Source organism: Argentina silus, assembly GCF_951799395.1.
Source record: "Argentina silus genome assembly, chromosome: 3".
Classification (NCBI taxonomy): Eukaryota; Metazoa; Chordata; class Actinopteri; order Argentiniformes; family Argentinidae; genus Argentina; species Argentina silus.
In genome coordinates, this window is record NC_139657.1 from 29,538,754 (window position 1) to 29,551,773 (window position 13,020).

General features: G+C 42.6%; 1 protein-coding gene across 1 annotated transcript in view; it reads left to right on the forward strand.

Annotated features, from left to right (window-relative positions):
• Positions 1-10,730: 10,730 nt before the first annotated feature.
• slc5a9 (solute carrier family 5 member 9) overlaps positions 10,731-13,020 on the forward strand; it is a gene marked incomplete at its 3' end in the record, with an annotated part of 8,616 nt that continues 6,326 nt past the window's right edge. Inside the window, exons 1-3 of the mRNA XM_083666587.1 lie at positions 10,731-10,796; positions 11,559-11,630; positions 12,529-12,633. Of these exons, the coding sequence (XP_083522713.1) occupies positions 11,616-11,630; positions 12,529-12,633 (120 nt within the window). The 5' untranslated portion in view covers positions 10,731-10,796; positions 11,559-11,615. The remainder of the gene's footprint in view (positions 10,797-11,558; positions 11,631-12,528; positions 12,634-13,020) is intronic.

The window sequence follows — 13,020 nt, forward strand, 5'->3', positions numbered from 1 at the left end:
ACTCACCTCCCTATCTTGGGCATACAGTCAAACCCCAGACGGACCAACGGGCAACGGAGGACACCAGAGCGCAGGTGGATACACCAACTACATACAATAGCACCTACAGGACTAAATGAACGATTTTAACAAACACAATTACAATCACAGACATACATTGAGTGCTTTTGAGCCATCGGAAAACAGGAGTTTTTAAATAAAATGTTGAAAATAAAATGAATAAAATGTCCAATATCTCCTATGAGTTATATGTTGTTTTTGTTGTGTTTCAACATAATTTGCATAATATTAATTCCATTATTATATTTATTACATATATATGTATTTAGATTTGTATTTATTTTACTACAGTGCTTTTTATATGTATGTGTGTCTGTCTCTGTCACTCTACAACATTGGTCTATAACCAAGTGGCAAAAAATAATCCCTGAATGGAAAAGAATCTCTCTCATATCCGTAATTGTGTTTGCAATAATTAATTGAAGTGATACAGCAAAGAAAGTGTAGAAAGAAAGTAATGAAAGCACAGTTAGAGTCCACAATACCACAATGCCATTTCTGAGCCACGTGTGTGCGCGGTGCGTGCGGGGGGACACCGGATAGGTCACCCTGCTAAGCAGGTACTGGATGTTAGATCGGGCACATCGTCTTTTTTACGCCAAAATTGTATTTTTCATTAAACTAATTTTCATTAAAGACTTAAATGTCCTGACTGAACATCTTAATTGTTTTGATCTTTCGATACCTCCCCTCTCTAATCTATCCATCCATCTATCTGTATATATATATATATATATATATATATATATATATATATATATATATATATATATATATATAGGAAATGTTCCGTAGGAACGTCTGAAGAACCAAATGACTGCACACAGAGAGGGGTAGTGGGGTATAGCCCGAAGGCGTATTTAATAGAGAATAGGGAGAGGGTTAGGGGAGATAAGGATTATCCAAGGGGGTCGGGTCCAGGGGTCGTTAGCGGGAGGTCCAGTAGTTGAGAGGGGTTGGGGGACGAGGTATGGGTAGGGGCTAGGTCCGTGGAATAGTGATGGCAGTTTGACACTGAAGCTTCGATACGTGCTTCAAACACTGACCAACAATTTTATCGAAGCACTGCTTCGAAGCTTGCTTTGGTGCGAAAAAAATCACGTGACATATGACGTCCGAAGCAGCAACTGCTTCGTTGCCTGAATGAATCACCTGACTGGTTCGCGGTCCAATCAGGTGATTCACTGGCACTGCCTCGTCTCGATTCTGACAGGTGAAAGGTTGCGACAGTTTTGAATTTGAGTGCCTCAACACTTTATAACCGCTCTAAACAATGCACAATTTGTGGATTGTCGTAGTAGGTGCGTTGTTGCTGTTGAGTTGTTGGTATTGCGTTTGTATTCTCTGAGTGTTCTTCTTGTAATCTTTGAGTGTTCCCCATCCCACATAATCACCCCCTGCCATAGTTACACAAACACACCCAACCTATGCCATATTTTCCCCAGCACTCTCTCCTCAATAACACAATACACACATTCATCAATCTTTATTTGTAAATAGAACATGATATTCAGTCTTAGTGTGTGTGTGCATCAAAGAATTTCATCAAAGCAAAGATGCTGTAGCGAACGGCGTGGTAGAGCAGCTTGCCTTAAGCGGGTATCGAACTCGCAATCTTTCGCTTACAAACCGGCCGCGCTAGCCACAACACCAAGAGCGGTAACTCCCTTGGCGGAATTGCTAACGGGCCTTTCACAGGGTCGTTACAATACTTTAAATCCAAGGTTGATCAAAGCAAAGATGCTTCAGAACAAAAGATCTTTTCTACAAAAGTAAAGTAGTTTCTCCAACACTGCTCATTGAGGTGTGTGTGTTCGTGCGTGCGTGCGTGCGTGTAATTAAAAGCCTCCTGTCCACCAACTAGCCTGCCTAATTTGACTGCAGCCTTGCACTTCGCCAGGAGAGGTCACTGTAACTGAAGCTTCGAGTAATGAACCCATTTTCGAAACAATTGGCACAAGTGGTTCAGTGCTTCACAAAAGCTTCATTTGCCCATCACTAGGCACAGGAGAACGAGGTGAGTCACAAGGGAAAGACAAGACACAAGGAATAGCAAGGATACTCAGGAGGGTTGAAGCGTCTGCTGGTCCCGTAGAAAGTTACCATAAGTGACAGTACGATCTGGCAGTGGAGTGGAGTTCAGGCAGGGTTTATGTAGGTAGGTGATCGGCGATGGGTTGCAGGTGCGCTGATTGGTGATAGGGAACAGGTGCGCTGCCGACTGGGAGCTAAACGCTCCAGCGATGATCGCCGGGGCCTCAAGGTGGTGCCAGAGGGACGGTTAGGAGGAGGGACCGTAACAGGAAATCCCAAATGCATTTGGAGCCACTTTTGTGTTTACACCATTACATCAACCATCCTGCAATTGCAGCTCAATAAATAACTTCTTCTGAATACCAGGTTTCCAGAGGTGGGAGATGGACACAGTTCAGAAAAAGTTCAAGACCTAGACCAGAGTTTGCTTATTGAGGAAGCCTGATACAGAGACTTTGGAATATCATTTCACAGAAACCATGTTACAAAGATGCAACTTACATTACACAGATACATGTATAACAAGACTCCTTGACCTGAGAAAGCAACATTGCCTGTTTTTCCCTTGTTCTGTTTAGATATGTAACCCCTTTTTGACTTTGCATGACAAATTAGCTTAAAGTCTGTTGCGGCCTTGCAACATAAGGGAGGATTTTGTTAACTGCATGCTGTGAGCAGGGTTTGAACCTATGCAGGGAGAGCACATTGGATTTCAAATCCAACACCTTAACCACTCAGCCATCACAGCTACCCTTAGCATTCAATTGCTACTTACAGTTTTGTAAGTTACTTCTTGACATGTGAAAGGGCCATGACCTTACAGGAAAAGGTTTGAAAGGAAATCCCAAAGAATTTCTGAGTAGTTTCTTGACTATTAAAGGGATGCTAAAGGATCATTTGCATGATCTCAGCCTACAGTTCTAAACGTAGCTCTAATGAGCAGAAACAGGGCCCCGTCACATGCCCCGCTGATAAATTAGGGATTCTGTGGCTGAATGAGATAAAACAGTGATTCAATTCATAGATTATATTTGTAAAACTATGCATTGACAACTCAGACACAAAACAAAAAAAGACAGAAATAATCACAATATAAAAAAGACAGAAATGATCACAATATCCTGTAGCTTCTCTAATGATTCATTTATAGATCGTGACAATTCAAATAGTTAGAAAATATGTAGCTGCACTGTTACTATTGATTTATACATGAAACACATGCTTAAATTGTGCAAACTGAATTAAAAACCCATTATAAAGGAAACCTTAGTGTGAATTGTCAGCAAAGGAAAAGAAAACACAGAGACAGTAAATCAATTTGAGCGACTCTATCACTAATTTATTTGCAAATATATATTATTTAAGTATCTGTAGGATCAAAGTACAGTGGTAAAGACACAAATCTGTGAGGCTCCTGTGGTCCTGCAAATCAGAGAGAGAGGGAGAGAGAGAGGGGGGGAGACATAACAAGAAGACATGTGAGGTTATTTTTTAAACTTTAAATGGAATACTTATTGGATTTTACTGAAGTACTCCCCATCCTTTCGGTGACCGATGGGGTCTGCCCCTGTGGAATTCCTAAAAATTAAAGAGAAAGAAAGAGAGATAGAGAGAGGGGAGGGGGGAGTGCACAAGTAGTGGTAAGAATACAATTACTTAAAGTCATTTAAAATGACTTATTCCTATTACTTAAAAGCATGTGTGTGTGTGTGTGTGTGTGTGTGTGTGTGTGTGTGTGCGTGCGTGCGTGCGTGCGTGCGTGCGTGCGGCTCCTCAGAAGGACTCCATAAGGAGCTGGAGGTGGTGTTCCAGGAGGCTGGAGACTCCAACGACCAGAGACTCTGGGTTGAAGTACCAGGAAACCTCCTGACCAAACATGTCGTCCAGAAGCATCATCAGCCGCCCTGAGGTAAGGCTCTGAGTTACTGCTAGTTCACAGTATTCATTTAAACTGAACTATAGATTGGATGCTAAATGCTAGTAACAATATCATAACCAGTCTGTACCTTCAGCTGCAGCAGGCATCTCTCAGCCTCTGGTTCCATGTTGGTGGCAGGAAGGCAGGAGTGCAGGAGAGAGTACAAACGCTCCACAAACCCACAGGGTTGCTAACAGGAAACACAGGAAGAGAGCAAAGAATATGGACTTGTCAACAAAGTCTCCCTGTAACAGTGTTCAGTAGAAGAACAGTGAAAGAACTGTACTCACCACCACCAGGGGCCTCCCCACCATCACCCCAAACAGAACCAGCTCATAGAGGATGTCTATGAGGTTGACATGGCCGATCTAACAAAAGACAAACACGTTTAGAACAAAATAGCAATGACATTAAAAAGGACCTAATACAGGCACAGGTAATCAATGTGAGACTATTGAAGTGAATGAACTAACCTGATGTTCTGCCAGCTCCATCTCAATGTCAACCTGTTTGGAGGGATCACTCAGGTACCCAACAAGGTCGTCATAGGCACAGATGAACTGTGCCTCGTCCTATACATAACAAGAGAGACAATGTCAGGAAACAGTTGTCACATTTTCTCTTGATAATTCACTCTGTTGGAGGAAGCCAATGTCTTACCTTGTGGTTGGCCTGAACCAGTGCTCCCAGCAGGACCTTCCCAACCACGTACAGCTGGTTCTTGCTCTGGGTGGAACTGAGCAGCGTCTGGGAAAGGGAGAAAAAATGGTGAGACACCCTCTGACAGAAGACAGAAGAGAGAGAGAGCACACAGAGAAAGGCTGGTTGACTCACTGTAAAGGCCTGACGCAGGGTGGTGACCCTCAGGGCAATGTCCTCAGTCCTCTTGGTAGTCAGGTAGAGGCTGTGGGAGAGAATGGAGCATGTAAACCAGTGAAGTTACGAAGTGATGATATGGTAAAGGCTTACCAACAGACAGAGTATGAAAACACCGCACACTGTAAACCTGAAAAGGTAACAGGAAATAGATACTTAAAGAGGAACTCACTGTAGCAGAGGAACCTCTCTCTCCTTAGGAAGCAGATCCTCCTCCCATCCCTGCAACAACAACAACAAACATCCAACGACGTCAAGCATATGGAGCAGTAACCAATATGACATCTAACGTTAAAATAATTTATAAAAAAAAAAAAAGTTTGTGTGTGTGTTAAGTTTGACCTCATAGCAGTTCTGGCCCTCTGGCTCAGGCTCAGTGTACTGCTGCTGAGTGGGTGTGGAGAAAGAGCCGGCCTCTGACCACGCAGTGGAGGACAGCTGCCCATCCGGTCCCATACGCAGGATGGTATTCACCACAGAGATGTCTGTCTGCTACTCAAAACACACACACATACACACACATCTCTTTAGCACATAAGTTATTAGCATTAGCAACTAACATGGTCTGTAAAATAAATGTTAGGAAATGTTTTTTCTACCTGGTAGGCGTTGAATGTCACAGACACAGTCGTCTCGTGATGAAGGTGGGATACAATCTGGGTCACCTTGACAGCCTCGTGCTGAACGACAGAGACAAAAAGAAAAACGCCTCAGTAAAGCAACTATATTACAGACAAAGACAACTACGGAATGTGCCATTTACTTATTACTAACTACATGTCTATCAACATCTGAAGAGTACCACCAATAACTAAAAAAACCTAACAATTATAATCCAATGCTGTTTCAGTAAAAGAGAAATGTGTTTAGATCGTACCTGGATCACAGTGAGAGACTGCACCTTTGTTGCACAGTAGGGGATCCCCTTCGAAACAGAAAGCAGAGAAGATCATTAGTTACGGTGAAAGTCCCATGACAGGAGATATGATAGTAGGGTATCATCTATAGTAGGTTAGTAAAGCATCTTTCCCTACCTCTGGACTCAGCCTTGCCGTCTCTCTTGAAATGGCCCACAACAGCTGAGTCACAGGGCCCCGGACCATGCAAACATGGTGCATCTTCACGTCCACCTGCTATGGAAAGAAACTATAAGACATCAGCCATCACAGTAATAGAATACCATCAACATGACTGATTAGGAAGACATTACAACCTAGGAAACATGTGCAACCAGGGCAGACATACCTGGGATGGTCCACGCAGGTAGGAGTCAGAGGTGGTGAAGTGGAACGTGCGCCACGCTTCGACCACTGGACCAGCGTAATTCTGCAAAGGTGAAGTGTCATTGAAATACATTACAGTAATGTAAGAAACAGACAGTGAACATTGTAACAGTGATGAATGGACCTGGGTGTTTGTGTCTTTCTTACCCTAACCATGACAGGCCCACAGTACAGGGGGCTGTATATGAAGGGAATCAACTGCCAGCAACCTGTAGTCTCCTAAAAAAAATAAAGCAGACAAAGATTTCAAAATCTCATAGAAACATAATTTATTTTTCTTTCTGTGTTAGTGTTTCAAACTTTAAGTTATTTTCTTTTCAAAGTCCTACCTCAAGGATGCTCTGCACATCCTCAAGGATGAGTGGCACATCCTCCACGACCACACCCTGCTGCTCAACGTCCACCAACAGCACAACCAAGGCCTCCTCCTGGACCTGGTCAGTCCTCTCTACATAAGGACAATAATGACATGATAGAACTACTCTATGTGCTGCTAGAATACGAAACAACATAGCACAAGTCCAAAATGTACATTCCTTGCCAAAATGCATGGAGCTGGCTAGCAAGCTAGCTTGTTCAATCTACAGCCGGCGAGCTAACTCTCTTAGCAACGCCCTGAGAAACGGCTAACGGGTTACTTAGCCACCTAGCAGCTAACAATGCTACCATTGCTTCTAACTGGCAAAACAGTAATCTGCACAAACAATCTGTGAGATATGTGTCTACTGTAAAATGTAATTAAATGTCACATACCCTCTTCGAAGTCGCTGTCGCTTTCCTCTTCACGATCGCCAACCCTGTAAAAAAGAAAACACGAACAACAACCCGTCGTAGAGACGGCAGACCGCAGTCCACGCACTCTCGCAGCCAATCCTGAAAAACACCGAGGCATTTTTCAGTCCGTTTTGCTCAGAAAATCAGCAGGTTTGTGTCGATGTAAACATCAACTGAAGTCTGTTGTTATCTGGAGCGGACTGAACATTCCATAGAATGTTGCTAATGTTCTATATTGAAAGGTTGCATAGCAACACAGTTTTGAAAACAATTAGTTATAATCATACTAATTACAATACTACCTGACATGTATTATAAACACTTTAAAAATGCATTACCATGTGACCTCTAGAAATGCAACATGAGCAGCATTCTATGGAAGGTTTGATCCAGAAACACGTTGATGTTTACATTGACGAGATCTAGCTGATGTTCTGGGAGCTAGCATTAGCATTACTAAGCCATTAACATTAGCAACTAAAGTACTGAAAAATGCCTGCTGTTTTTAAGGATTGGCTGCGCGACTGCGTGGACTGCGGACTGTAGTTTCTAGACAGGTTGTTGTTCTTGTTTTCTTTTTTGCAGGGCTCCCGTTGGGAGGACAGCGACTTCGAAGCGGGTATGTGACGTTTAATTACATTTTACAGTAGTAGACACATAGTCAACAAATGTATCTGGGTAATGGCATGACTATTTGTCAGTTAGTAGCAATGGTAGCATTGTTAGCTTTAGCTTGAACGAGCTAGCTTGCTAGTCACCTACATGCATTTCGCACTTTTGCTGTGTTGTTTCACAACAAATATTGAGTGGTTCTCTAACTATGGCTCAGAGGTAGTCTAACTATTGTTATTGCTCATACTTATTCTTATTAGTGGGCTTCAGGAAGTCCAACAACTGTTCTTCGACAAACTTTTTCTTATTCTTATTATTCCAATTCTTCCACCTGCTACTCCTACAGCTTTTAAGCTATTCACACCAATCCAACTTTAAAATGTGCAGAGACTTCTAACTCGCATTGTTATGACTTTTGATTTTGATACCTTTTAACGTTTTTTTTTTAACTTGAAAGTGCACTGTTTATCATGGAGCTCTATGGAAACCAAAATATGCAATTTTTGAACCACTGCTGATCTTACACCTTTTAAGCTATTAACACAATTTGTTAACTGTACAATGTGCCAAAAACTCATCAATTCCGATAAATGCTTTTTGATACCAGTTTAAACTTTTAAAACTATTAAGCCTTTTGAAACTCCAAAACGTCTCATGGTGGAACGTTGATTTAGGCCAACATTCTGAGAGCCCCATTGTTACTTCACCTGCTTTGGAACTTTCTTGAAAAACAACAGGAGACCTGCAGCACACATTATTAGAATGATTACACAACAATACACTCTCTTAGCTACCAGTTTTACCCCATTAAAACCACTCTCAACTACTTAACCAACCAACTCAACCACTTTCAACTAACCAACCAACCCTCTACCCACTCCACTGAACTACCCCAGGCTCATCCTATCTATCTATTTATCTGTCTCACATTCTATCTGTCCAACCAACCAACCAAACCATCTCTAACTTTATCCGCTACCATAATAAGACTTTCACTTTCTTTCAACTACCCAGCAAATCTGTCTGTCTATTGAAACATCTTTAAACCTTTTCCACTACCAAAATAAAACTTTGCAAGCCCACAAAGTTTCTTCTGAAACTTATTTTTCTAGTTATTAGGTGGGCTTGCTTCAGCAATACTTTTCAATACTTTTCAACACTTATTATTAATAATGTCGGTCAACAAGGGTTCCTTTATGGGTCTATGTGTGTATTAGCTGTTCCGATTGCAACGTCCAGACCCTAACCCCCCCTGGCGTCCACACTAAACAAACAAAACACACAAAACAATCCAAGATAAAGACAATACAGAGATTACAAGACATTGTTGATTCACTTCTGCGGCTTGTGTGTCTGTGTCTGTCTGTCTGTCTGTGTCTTTGTGTGTGTGTGTGTGTGTCTGTGTCTGTGTTTGTGTGCGTCTGTCTGTGTGTGTGTGTGTGTGTGTGTGTGTGTGTGTGTGTCGCAGCTCTCATATGTACAGTGATGCAGGGTATAAAATGTACGTTTTGGTCAACCAGCCAAGGTGTCTGGTGGATGAGAGAATTCACCGGCCACTCAGATTTTTTACCAGCCACATTTCTTTTAACATTAAGGCAAAGATCACAATTAGCAGGACCTCTGACACATTGAAAATGACACCCTGCACAGAACAAACCTGCTTTAAGTTTCGCACCTATCCAAGTCAAAATATTGCTAAATATTTTGTTTGTTTGTACAGGTACTGTATGTCCCCCACGGTGGGTTTTTTTCCCCTGCAGTGATGTTTGTGTTTCTGAGGAGGAGAGGAAGGTGAGGATGAAGAAGAGGGATCCAAGGAAGGGCGTGGCTAAGCAGAAGATAGAGGAGGACTTTGACGACGACTGAAGCAGAGGATTACAGCTGGTTCTGGAAGAGAAAGTGACATAGACAGACCTCTAAACCAATCCCACGCCTGTATTTATGCTTCACAGTTCTGCCAATGTCCTTATAGCAAACCCATGATGCCATTTCCAAAATGGCTGCCAGTGCCTGTGGAGGTATTTAGGAAATGGTGGAAGGGGAATGCTGCAAGATTTGCCCTCACCTTTGCCCTTTTTAAACAGCGGGCTGGCCCTTTTTAAACAGATGGCTGGAGTTTTATTGTTCTCTATTGCCAGGGAGAGGGAGGGAGAGAGAGAATTTTGACAGAGTCGAGTGGACTCTGGCAAATAGTATATTTTTGTCTGTGGAGTCTAAATATACACTGTCTCTCTATGTTGTCAATAAAGCTTCTCTACGTTTAATGCTTAGATGTTTTATTTCGTTCACCACACCACATTCCACATTCCACATGAGTTTACTGTTCAACACCTGATCAGCCAGAGGAGGATGGGTCCCCCCAGGAGTCTGGTTCCTCAAGGTTTCTCCCTCCCAGGGAGTTTTTCCCTGCCACTGTGCCCTATATGTTTCTGTTGTTTTTTCCTTGGCTTACTTTTTCGGGGGGTCTATGGTTTGGTATTAGATCCTATTGTTTGTATTGTTTTTGTTGTGAAGGACTTTGTGACATTTGTCTGTGTAAAAAGTGCAATACAAATAGATTTGATTTGATTTGAGAATCCGTTGTCACCTTTTGGGGTCAGAATCACAATCTTCCCAGAGAGCCTCTTCGTTTCTGACGGGTGTTTTTAAAAAAAGAATCTTTCGGTTTATATGTGGCCGATGACTTTGGACTGTACACGAAACATTTTCCAAGGCTAAACATGAGTTTTACTACCACTCTACCCAGCAGCACTTCTAGAATACATGTCAAGTGAGTTTCAACGTGTTTCCTATGCAGTCTAGACAAGGCACTTTGAACTGTTAGGCCACAGTAAAGGGCCAAGAACACTGTATAACACCCCTCATGGTTGAAACTCACTTGATTCATATTCTAGAAGTGATGCTGAGTAGATTGGTAGTACAAATCATGTTTAAGCCTTGGAAAATGTTCTTTTCTGACCGGTGTTTTCTTAAAAAGAATCTTTCTGTTTCCGTTTATACATGACCAAAGACTTTGCTTTCCTCACCGGTGTGATCACAAACTTGATTAATGATTCACTGACTTTACTCCTCGCCTCAAAGTTCACACGCTTCTCTGTGTTTCTGTCAAAATGGCTTCCACACCCCTGGTCACTGTGGCGACCTCTGCTGCTCCCAAGCGACAGGAGTTTACCCTGGAAGCTGCTGATATCATTGTCGTTGTTGTGTACTTCGTCTTTGTGCTGGTTGTGGGGATATGGGTGAGTGGGGGGGGGGTGTCTGTGTCTGTGTCTGTGGGTGAGTAGTACGGCTGTATTCTGTGTGTGTGTGGGTGGGTGGGTGGATGAGTAGTACTGGTGTATTCTGTCTACAGCTTGCTTCGTTGTTAGAAGAGCTGTATAAGGGCTGGGTTTGGAGTCTAGACTTAAGATAAAATGTGACTGTGCCTTTGCCATTACGGCCCCTAGACTCTGGAATGACCTGCCTGAGGATATTAGGCTAGCAAGATCGGTATTTTCGTTTAAATCATTTCTTGTTGTGTTTTACTGTTTCCTACTTTTTTGTTTTTATTTGCATATCTGCTTTGTCTGCACATTTGTAAAGCAGTTTTAAAAAGCTGCTATATAAATAATGTTTATTATCATTAGTATTATTATCTGGTGTGTGTGCGTGGAGTGTCAGAGAGTCCAGCTGCGTCTCTCTTCCCCTCCTTAGATATGCCTGAGCGGTGACCGCTTGCGTTAGTCACTGCTAATGTGTTCGCTTCCAGTCCCTCTGTCTGTGTGTGTGTGTGTGTGTGTGTGTGTGTGTGTGTGTGTGTGTGTGTGTGTGAGATGTAGCTGTGTTCTGTGTTGTAGTTGTCGGTCCGAGCCGGTTGTGTGTCTTGTGTGTCTTGTGTGTATGTGTGTGTAGGGACGGTTGTGTGTATGTGTGTCTGTCTGTGTATGTGTATGTGTGATGTAGCTGTGTTCTGTGTGTGTGTGTGTGTGTATGTGTGATGTAGCTCTGTTCTGTGTTCGTAGGCATCGGTCCGAGCCAATCGAGGGACGGTGGGTGGGTATTTCCTGGCGGGGAGGTCTATGACTTGGTGGCCTGTGAGTTTAAAATATTCCAACTATCTCTCTCTCTCTCTCTCCCTCTCTCCTTTTCTCTATCTGTCCCCTCCCCCCCTCTCTCTCTGTTTAAAAAAATATGTATGTTTATGTCGACCGCATTTGCACACATTCCTTTTATTTGATCATTTCATTGACATACATTTTTTACTGACCTCATCATCACATACCCCCCCACCCGGACAATTGCACTATTACTCCCCTCCCCTGCTCTTACTCAATACCACTGCTCTTCTGTACATACCTGTCCTACTGCTCATACTGTTCATAATGCACATAATGCACATATCCTTATATTTTCTTTAATACTACTGCACATACTGTACATACCTGTTTATACTGTTTATACGGCATTCCATATTTATATTTATTCTGCTATCTACCTCATGTTACTGTTAATACATATATACTGCTAGACTGCATTACCCATACAGCTCATATGCTGCTACACTGTTCATACTGTAACTATTTATTCTGCTATAATGCTACTGCTACTCATATACTGCTATACTGCACTGCTTATATTATACTGCACTACTTACTGATCATATATTGCACTACCTGTAAATACTGTTCATTGCACTTTCTGCTATTTTGCACTTCTGGTTAGACGCTAACTGCATTTCGTTGTCTCTGTACTTGTACTCTGCACAATGACAATAAAGTTGAATCTAATCTAATCTAATCTACATGTTGTTGGTGTTGTTGTTGTTGTTGTTGTGGTGCAACACATACATACATAGGTCTGTCTCTCTTTCTCTCTTTTGACTGACCTTATCATTTACGTGTTGATGTTGTCATTGTTGTTGATGTTGTTGTTGTTGTTGTTTTTGTTGTGGTGGTGGTGGTGGTGGTGGTGGTGGTGGTGGCGGTGTCCCAGATCGGTGCGTCTCTGATGTCCAGTAACGTGGGCAGCGGCCTCTTCATCGGACTGGCCGGCACCGGGGCAGCTGGGGGATTGGCCGTCGGAGGGTTCGAGTGGAACGTAGGTGACATGATCACAGCAGAACGATACATTTACATTTGTACTTTTAAGTCATCTCTCTCTCTCTCTCTCTCTCTCTCAGTCTCTCTCTCACTCAGTCTTTCTCTCTCTCACTCTGTCTATCACACTCTCTCACTCTGTCTCTCTCTCTGACTCTCTGTCTATCACACTCTCTCACTCTGTATCTCTCTCTCTCTTAGTCTCTCAGTCTCTCTCTCTCTCAGTCTCTCTTAGAATCTCTGTCTCTCACTCTCTCTCAGTCTTTCTTAGTCTCTGTCTCTCTGTCTCACTCTCTCTGTCTATCACATTCTCTCACTCTGTCTCTCTCTCTCTCTTAGTCTCTCTCTCTCTCTTAGTCTCTCTCTCTCTTAGTCTCTCTCTCTCTTA